Genomic DNA, 10,492 nt, shown 5'->3' on the forward strand with positions numbered 1-10,492 from the left:
AAATGCACCACCTCATACTTTTCGGAACTAGATTTCATCGCCCACCTGGCCAATCGATCCAGATCCTGTTGCAATCGTTCACAACCATCTTCACTAACTTTTGTATCATCAGCAAATCTGCTAATCTTGCCCTGTATGTTCTCATCCAAATCATTGATGTGGATGACAAACAGTAAGGGGCCCAGCACCAAACCCTGAGGCACACCACTGGTCACAGGCCTCCAGTCCGCCATCACCCTCTGCTTCCTTCCATGGAGCCAATTTGCTATCCATTCAGCTATCTCTCCTTGGATCCCATGCGATCTAACCTTCCAGAGCAGCCTGCCATGCGGCACCTTGTCGAATGCCTTACTGAATCCATGTATACAACATCTGCAGCTCTGCGCTCATCAACCTTTTTGGTTACGTCTTCAAAAAAATCAGTCAGATTTGTGGGACATGACCTCCCACGTACAAAACCATGCTGACTATCTTTAATCAGCCCTTGCCCATCCAAATGCCTGTATATCCTATCTCCAGTAACTTACCAACTACAGATGTTAAGCTCACCGGCCTATAGGTCCCAGCATTTTTCCTGCAGCCCTTCTTGAAAAGAGGCACAACATTTGCCACCCTCCAGTCTTCCAGCACCGCTCCTGTATTTAAGGATGACTCGTAAATTTCAGCCAGGGCTCCCGCAATTTCCTCTCTAGTTTCCCTCAGTGTCCTCAGATATTGTTCTCTCTATTTTCATATTTTGGATCTGTTTGTGCCGTTTTTTTAATTTGTTTTATCCCAGGCATTGAGATCGTATTGCATGTGTTCCTTGTGTTCCCTTGAAGGGTTTGGAGGAGATCATGAAGGAATTATCTAAGACTGGCAAGGAAACGGATGTGGAGGAGTCCAAAGCAAGCAAACGATTAACCAAGAGAGTAAACAGGATGATTGGTCGAATTGACACACTGATTGGTGAGCTGGAAGACGGCAAAGAGATGCTGGATGGTCAATTGGGCAATGGCATAATGCCACCTGATGGGTATGTGGATATTACACTGGATAAATATTTTACTTCATGCTATTTAAAATGATCTTAATATCAAGTTTAAATTCCCAAAAAAATGTGTATCTATTTAAAAAATATATAACAAATGTAAAACTCCAATTATTCTGTTAAACAAATTAAATTATGCTGGCATCCATGCAGACTGCAAACTAATGCAGTTTTAATATTCTCTCCATGATATGTTTGGAGAATCGGCTAAGTTGGAAGCAGATTGCAGGGAAGACGCAACTTCACATTCATTTGGGGTCATGGTTTTTGGAATACGCTATGGAAATAGATGCTGTGAGGTGATTTGTTTTCTGAAGTGTCTTCAAGGGAGGCACAGTGGTGCAACTGGTAGAGCTGCTGCTTCAGAATGCCAGGGACCTGGGTTCGATCCTGACTGTGGGTGATGTCTGCGTGGAGTCTGCACATTCCCCCTGTGCTGTGTGGGTTTCCTCTGGGTGCTCTGGTTTTTCTCCCACATCCCAAAAACGAGTGGGTTTGTAAATTGTGTAGGGCGTGTAAGGGAGAGATAAATAAGCTTGTTTAAAAATAGAGAAGGAATTATGTGTGTTAATTATTTTTCCATGACCCTTCTATCCACCAAGGTAAAACAACAGTGTTAAAATGATAAAATATATAAAAATACTGTTCTTCAGGGCTGGTAGCTTACTGAGCATCTGCAATCTTGTAATGGAAAATGATTTGGAAGTCCAACATTTAAGATTCTAATGCATGTTCCCTTGCCTTGCCCTCGTGGCAAGTTGAGTTTCATTTTAATAGCTTCCTATATACTGTTGTATTTCACCTATAGGGACAATCTCATCACCATCAATGAATTGATCAGTGCAATGAAGCAGATCCAGAATATACCACAGCACAAGTTGCAGAAGATTGCTGAAACACTTGATGAAAATAAAGATGGAAGGATTGATATCAATGATGTAATTAAAGTAAGTTCAAAATCAGACTCTTTCATATTTGGGAACGAAATGCATTTCGTTGTCTCTGTACTGTACACTGACAATGACAATTAAAATTGAAATTGAATCTGAATTCTAAACGTTTAACATACTAATATTTGTGTTTTTTTTTAAATGGGGGTATATTTTATTTTCAACATTAGTCTCAAACACAAGAATTGTGAGGAACATTTTTTCGTGGTCGTGAATCCTTATTATCCGAGTTGCCCTGATTTTGTTCATCAAATGTAGATCTATTTGTATTAGTATTTTTCAATTCATCTTTAGAAAGGGGTAAATAACTCATTTCAGTTCTTTAAGTCATCCTATTAAATCAAAAATCCTTGGAAGGACAACACATATGTATATGTGTTATTTGAGGACTATCGATGTTTTAAATAGCTTTGAAATAAGAATGGAGTATCTTGATCACAATTGACTTGCAGAGATCACTTGCCCCTTAATTTGGAAATTATAATATCATAGATTTTGCTTATGTCATTGTTCAGTTGCTGCTTTTTTTGTCTAAACACCTAGTTCCTGTCGCCATCTTATCATGAAAGAGGACTATTCCTTTGTTATTTACTAAGCAGTTAAGTGTGATGTTCCAATGTAGCCTTTTGTTCAAGGCCATTATTAGCAGCTAAATGTCAGTTGTTGTTTGCTTTCGATATGCAGAGATTTATTGTGCTCTTTTAATAGTATGAAGTCTGTTCCTCGTTGTTCATAAGCTGTTGCAAGATCAATGACATAAAATTATACTCAGAACAAGCAGAAGCGCTTAGCGCTGTCACCTCATTCACCCTGAATACAGATTAAGCAATGGCTTAATGGCAACAATCCAGTGGCTGTGACATCCACCAGCGTGACGTAGTCCAAAAGACTGGTCATGGTGCACATTAATTCCACCTTTCCAGGCAGCTTTTATCCACTGCAATTTGCCTGCCACTGCATCAGGTTTATGCCATCTCCCTGATCCTATACACATTGCTGGAACATCTTGATAACAAGAACACCTATATCAGACTGCTATTTATTGATGTAGCTTTGCCATTAACATCTCCAAACTCTTGAAACTAGGAGTCGGGCACCCTCCTCTTCCACTGGATCCTTGATTTCCTGATCCATAGACCACGATAAGTGAGGATAGGCAATAAAACATCCTCCATGATAATTCTCCAGCCCGTTGGCATATGACACCACGTTAGTGAGCTTGATCTCAAACAATGATGAAATTGAGTACAGGAAGGAGATAGAGAGCTTGGTAACGTGGTGCCAAGAAGACAGCCCCTCCCTCGATGTCAGCAAGACCAAGGATCTTGTAATTTACCTCGGGAAGCAAAGTTAACTCAATCAGCTTCAATGGTGCTGTAGTGGAGATGATAGAACGCTTCAAGATCTTGGGTATAAATATCACCAACAATTTATCCCGGGCCGACTACATTGAAGCTACAGCCAAGAAAGCAGACCAACGCCTCTACTTCCTCAAAAGACTTGGGGAATTTCAGCTCGTCTCCAAAGTTTCTTACCATCTGCTCAGCATTCCTCCTTCTGTAACTCCTTGCACAATTGAGGCTGTATCCATTCACAGCAGCTGAGAAATGCAAGTTATTTAGCCATGTCCAATTCTTCTGTCGGTGGATTGTCAATTCTCAGTGGTGTTTATTAACAACTATAGAAAGCATCATATTGTGATGCATCACTGCTTGGTTAGGCAACAGATCTATCCAAGATTGCAAGAAGCTGCAAAGCGTTGTGGATGTAGCCCAGTTCATCACAGAGTAGCCTCCCCATCAGCTACTCCATCCGCACTTTATGCTGCCTTGAGAAAGTCACCAACATGATCAAGGACCTTTCACCCCAGTATTACCCACTTCTCACCTCATTAGACAATAGAAGCAAAAGCATGAAAACACATGCCACCAGATTCAGGAATAGTTTCTTCCCTGCTGATAGCAGACTACTGCTCCTTCCTCCCATAAACCAGCATGTAGTCCCAATCTTCCAAATTGCCTGAGCTTGGACTTTTGTCTGTAACTTTAATGCTATTAATGCAGCAATATTCTGCACTCTAGTGTTATTCTCCACCTGTTGTGTATAGTTTAATGGTACAGCATGATTTCATGATAGCACGCAAACAAAGCTTTTCAATATATCTTGATGCACGTGACAATTATAAACCAATACCAATGCCAAAAAAGTATATCTTCCAGGTCCCACACTTTCAAAAATAGACAGACCAGTTCAGTCCTTCACATCTATTTATCGATTCATAATCCTCAGGACTACCTCAGAAAAAAACTGCCTGGACTAGGAAATGATTCCAGTTCTGTTACTGGTTACAACAGATAATCCTCCGACATTTTCACCGCCTCCAACGGGATCCCAGCACAGGCCAGATCTTCCCATTCCCTCCTCTTTCGGCTTTCCGCAGAGACTGCTCCCTCCGTAACTCCCTAGTCAATTCGTCCCTTCCCACCCAAACCCCGGGTACTTTCCCTTGCAACCGCAGGAAATGCTACACTTGGCACTTTACCTCCCCCCTTGACTCCATCCAAGGACCCAAGCAGTTGTTCCAGGTGAGGCAGAGGTTCACCTGCACTTCCTCCAATCTCATCAATTGGATCCGCTACTCTAGGTGTCAGCTGCTCTACATCGGTGAGACCAAACGTAGGCCTGCCGATCACTTCGCCCAGCACCTCTGTTCGGTTCGCACTAACCAACCTGGTCTCCCAGTGGCCATGCACTTAAACTCCCCCCCCCCCCCCCCCCATTCCGAATCCAAGCTTTCTGTCCTGGGCCTCCTCCATGGCCAGAGTGAGTCCCACTGCAAATTGGAGGAGCAGCACCTCATATTTCGCTTGGGCAGTTTACACCCCAGCGGTGTGAACATTGACCTCTCCAATTTCAGGTAGTCCTTGCTTTCTCCCTCCTTCCCCTCCCCTTCCCAGCTCCCCTTCCCAGACAGAAGAAGAATTGAACATGGCCAGATAGCTTACATTTCTCAGCTGCTGTGAATGGATACAGCTTCATACCATGCAAGGAGTTACAGAAAAGGAATGCTTCAGTTTCTCAGCAGCAGACTATCGAAGGCCAAGCAAAGCTTTCAACCTTTCATAAGCAGGTGCTTTTATTAGTTGTATTTTTGGAGTTTTATTTGCTCTGTGCTTTTGAACATCAATAGATTTTAACAAGTACTCTGCACAGCCTCAACATGTTATCTGTCTGGCTTCTGAAAGCACTGTGTTGATGCAGCTGTTTCAAGTATGGATGAAACATAGAATATGTCAAAGAAAAGTGTTGCTTCCAGAGTTGTCTGGACAACTGTGTGTTACGAAATTCTACTCAACACATGTTTAATTTAAGTAGAAATATAGAATTGCAGATGCTGGTTTATAATAAGGTAAAAACACCATGTGCTGGAGTAACTCAGCACGTCAGGCAGCATCTCTGGAGGAAAGGAATGGAAGCGTTTCACGTCGGGACCCTTCTTCAGACCGAAAAGGATGTATGTTTTGGAGAAGAGTGTTTATATATATAGTGTCCCCCCCCCCCCCCCATTTCAGGGCACCATAATGTTTGGGACATTGGTTCACAGGTGCTTGTAATGGCTCAGGTGTGTTTAATTGCCTCCTTAATGCCAGTATAAGAAATCTCTCAGCACCTCGTCTTTCCTCCAGTCTTTCCATCACCTTTGGTAACTTTTATAGCTGTTTATCAACACGAGGACCAAAGTTGTGCGAATGAAAGTCAAAGAAGCCATTATGAGACTGAGAAACAAGAATAAAACTGCCAAACCTTAGGCTTACCAAAATCAACTGTTTGGAACATCATTAAGGCAAAAGAGCACTGGTGAGCTTACCAATCGCAAAGGGACCAGCAGGCCAAGGAAAACCTCAACAGCTGATGACAGAAGAATTCTCTCTATAATAAAGCAAAATCCCCAGACACCTGTCCGACAGATCAGAAACACTCTTCAGGTGTTGATTTGTCAATGACCACTGTCTGCAGAAGACTTAATGAACAGAAATACAGAGGCTATCTCTCAAGGATAAAGAAATTAAGGGATATGGGGGGAAAAGGAGGATTTTGGATGATCAGCCATGGTGCTGGCTCAAAGGGCCAAATGGACAACTCCTGCACTTATTTTTCTATGTTCTATGCTTTAAATGTTTAATGCAAGGAGCCTGGCATTAAATTTCAAGGAATAGAGGTATTTCACATTTTACACACTCCCCCAGTCATCGCCCCATTTCTCCTCTGCAAAAGATAATGTAAGAACCATTTTGTGTTCTTGTTCTCTGTCTGTATAAAACTTGAGAGTCTTCAAGGTACAACATAAGTCTTTATTACATTAACTCAATGCTGGCAGCAAGACAATTAAAAATGGCTACAACTATGCGATCTGACTGCACATTCACTGATACTTCTGTCTGGACAATGCAAATGAATAAAGTACAAACTTTAAAGTGTTGATGGTAAGAGATAGTATGTTTGTACACAATTGTTGATTGCTTAGTTTTGGTCTTGTCCGCTCTTTTGCAGGTAGTGAAATTAATTGATAAAGAGGACATGGACATCTCAACTAACCAGGTTGCAGAGATTTTGGAATTACTGCGCAAAGAAGAGAAAGTTGTTGAACAGCAGAAAGTGAAAGAGAAATCTGAGAAGGAACAGGTGGCAGAAAGCCAGAACTAAATGGCTTCAATAAATAAAGTCCTCGTGATATCAGAACCCATCAAATTCATTTGTTTGATTTTTTTTTTAACTTTGTCAAAATATTTGCATAACTGGAGAAATCAAGTGGATGTATGTACTGCAGAGAAATTTTAGAGTACTGTATTTTACTGGAGAAATCAAATAATGTTCCATTAAGAATTGAATCCCTCCATTCCAGATGCTTGGAAACAATGGTTAAATGTTTCTTTTTTGAAGTGCAAATAAAAAAAATGTTATGATGTGATGAACTCAAATATTTATAAAGATGAACTAAATAGCACGAAATCACAGCCTTGGTGATGATCAGTCTTAGTACTTACAATGAGCATCCAGGTCAGCAAATAGTGTTTAACGAATGTCATATCTCTTGAAATATTTGCAATATGCATAATTCTAGACCTTGGCTTGTGGTCGTGTCCATTAAATCTAATTTTGTATGAATTCCAAAGCTTTGTGCATTCTGCAATGGAATTGGATAATTATATCAGACTAAAGAATATTTTATATTTTTGGAATGGGCTAAATTATTGAACATTTCCACTGGCTTGTTGCAATCCTTGGGCACATCTAATGTACCCATCATGCTGCATCTTTTCAGTTATAGCTTACCCATTTTTAATATATTACCTTTGAGCTATTTACTTATGTGTGCTGCTACATAGTGCAAACTTTCATTTGCATTGCACAAACCATACATTTGTCAATCAAGGTTAAAAAAAAAATATATACTCTGATATTCCCAAGTTTGTTTTTGAAGTGGTTAACTTTGTGGAGGAAAAATCCAAGCCATTGTCAAATTGTACCTGTAATTGTCTTGCAAATATTGTGGTGATTGCTTTAATTGAGATGCATATATCAAAATTGGGCTATACCAACGGGTAAATAGTGTGACTAATGAAATTTGATGTTATTTACAATTTTATTGCCAAATTTAATATTTTTGAATTCTTGTGGTAATAGGAATATGGAGTTCAATTAATAACTTTAGTTCTTCATAACTGCATGTTTTCAAAGTGCAGCTCCATGTGAGTAGGATATGAGGAAGCATTTCACGGTTCCAGTCCATTTGGTACCGCCCAAGATATAAATATTGACCCTCAATTATTTCCAAAACTAGATGTATGAAACTAAAGACTGTAGGAAATGGGTTGTATAGTTACTTATCTACCTGTGCATTATTTGCATTTGTCATTTATGATATTTTCAACATTTTTGTTTAGAATCAGGATTTTTTTCTAACTAAATCAGTTGTCTCAATGATTACGTTGTCAAAATGCCTCACGTGCTAATGTACTTTTTACCAATGAAGCTTGCATATTTTAGGCTGAAGATTATTTAAATATCACACTTCACGCAAACTTCATTGATAAACTTATCTGAAGCAATTTTTGGCCCTTTTTGTACACATTTTCAGATGTCACCATTGCTTTCTACTGAGCTCAAAACGAATGAAGCTTATTGAGTTAAAATGGTTTATTCCAATAACTATTTATATTTTTCAGAAACATCTGCATGGAATTATTTATTTAATAAATAAGTTATAGTTCAAATGATTTTGTGCATTGAAAATGAGATCCATATACCTTAATATTAAGTGCATTATGACTAGTTTCAAAGGCAAGCAAAGTGCCTGAAATGGATCACTGAATTGGTTTGGGAGTGGGATCACAAATTTGGTAAGAGAAAGCTATTTAATTGTGTACTAAGTGTGATTAAGCTATGATGTGATTAGTTAGCCCTTTGGTTGATGCATCCTCCATTATCTTGCTTGTTCTGTTATAACACCTGATCAGCAAAAATATTTGTCCTGAATTTTTTGTTTTCATCCCCAAACCTGTTCACTGCTCCCTGCTGCTCTCATTCCAGCTATGGCAAAGTATAATACGTGATCATTTGGCATATCAGCTGATTACATGGATTACATGCATTCCCTTTTGTCCCTAACCTGTTCAAGTAAGCCCTTTGGTTAAAGATAAGGATCCTGAAGGCACAATTTTTGTATTTCAGGCCACAATATAACGTTACAAATGATTTGTTAATTCTAATTGAGATATCAAAGAGAGATAGTTGATGTGGAGAATGGATCATTTCATACTATTGAAGTAATGTACTGTTCAGTGCTTAGGAATCGGGTTGAATTATGCCCAGTCTGGAATTAAATGCGGGATGGGGGTGGGTGTACAAGGAGGTCCGAAAAGTTAAACTGAGCATTTAATTAAGAATGTTTCTGTGGAAATGGTTATGTGATCACAAAATAAATGTATCTACAAGTAAAGCATTTAACAAATTAAAAGGGAACTTGTTAATTTAACAGCGTGGTTAATACCTGGTGGAAATTTGTGCACAATTTGAGAGTGAACAATTGCATTTGTGATGATGGAAAATTCAGTTTGTTGTAACTTCAACATATTTGTTGCTTCTGTTAAATACAAACCATGGTATTGCTTTATTAGATTTTTCCTGCTTTAATGTTTATATATACAGAAGATAGTGCATTAAACTTTGAAAAATCTCGTGGACACATTTTTTAAACTATTGAAACAATGGGCTGGTCTACGAAAAACGTTAACTTCAAAGAATTAAAATTGTTCAATAATTGGAAACCCAATATGATTAAAACACAAAGAATTAAATTTCCTTATTGTATTGTAATTTTCTTTTCCCATTGATTTCTCCATTTCTGTGAAATCCAATCTTCCCCAACGTCAAGGAGTCATGAACTGACCAACAAGCTATCCTCAGAGCAAATGCTGTATAATTGCCATTGCGCCTCATGTAGCTAGTGTGAATGGGTCATTGATGGGTGGTATGGTCTCGATGGGCCAAAGGGCATGCTTTCCTGCTGTATCTCTAAACTAAACTAAATATCTTGATCACATCAGAAACTGATAATGAGAAAATAGGAGATTACAGAATAGAACACTTGGGGGCAGTGTTAGCTGTGAGGAGGATGCTAGGAGACTGCAAGGTGACTTGGATAGGCTGGGTGAGTGGGCAAATGTTTGGCAGATGCAGTATAATGTGGATAAATGTGAGGTTATCCATTTTGGTGGCAAAAACAGGAAAGCAGACTATTATCTAAATGGTGGCAGACTAGGAAAAGGGGAGATGCAGCGAGACCTGGGTGTCATGGTACACCAGTCATTGAAAGTGGGCATGCAGGTGCAGCAGGCAGTGAAGAAAGCGAATGGTATGTTAGCTTTCATAGCAAAAGGATTTGAGTATAGGAGCAGGGAGGTTCTACTGCAGTTGTACAGGGTCTTGGTGAGACCACACCTGGAGTATTGCGTACAGTTTTGGTCTCCAAATCTGAGGAAGGACGTTATTGCCATAGAGGGAGTGCAGAGAAGGTTCACCAGACTGATTCCTGGGATGTCAGGACTGTCTTATGAAGAAAGACTGGATAGACTTGGTTTATACTCTCTAGAATTTAGGAGATTGAGAGGGGATCTTATAGAAACTTACAAAATTCTTAAGGGGTTGGACAGGCTAGATGCAGGAAGATTGCTCCCGATGTTGGGGAAGTCCAGGACAAGGGGTCACAGCTTAAGGATAAGGGGGAAATCCTTTAAAACCGAGATGAGAAGAACTTTTTTCACCCAGAGAGTGGTGAATCTCTGAAACTCCCTGCCACAGAGGGTAGTCGAGGCCAGTTCATTGGCTATATTTAAGAGGGAGTTAGATGTGGCCCTTGTGGCTAAGGGGATCAGAGGGTATGGAGAGAAGGCAGGTACGGGATACTGAGTGGATGATCAGCCATGATCATATTGAATGGCGGTGCAGGCTC

General features: G+C 39.8%; 1 protein-coding gene across 2 annotated transcripts in view; it reads left to right on the plus strand.

The window, feature by feature from the left end:
* Window positions 1-9,342, plus strand: part of letm1 (leucine zipper and EF-hand containing transmembrane protein 1) — a 66,713-nt gene extending 57,371 nt beyond the window's left edge. The window contains exons 12-14 of one of the 2 annotated variants that reach the window (XM_033034496.1): window positions 822-1,015; window positions 1,839-1,977; window positions 6,532-9,342. In XM_033034496.1, coding sequence (XP_032890387.1) covers window positions 822-1,015; window positions 1,839-1,977; window positions 6,532-6,684 — 486 coding nt within the window. In that variant the 3' untranslated portion in view covers window positions 6,685-9,342. The remainder of the gene's footprint in view (window positions 1-821; window positions 1,016-1,838; window positions 1,978-6,531) is intronic. The other variant, XM_033034504.1, reaches the window with a different exon arrangement.
* The last annotated feature ends 1,150 nt before the right edge of the window (window positions 9,343-10,492 follow it).

This window comes from Amblyraja radiata, chromosome 1, assembly GCF_010909765.2.
Source record: "Amblyraja radiata isolate CabotCenter1 chromosome 1, sAmbRad1.1.pri, whole genome shotgun sequence".
Classification (NCBI taxonomy): Eukaryota; Metazoa; Chordata; class Chondrichthyes; order Rajiformes; family Rajidae; genus Amblyraja; species Amblyraja radiata.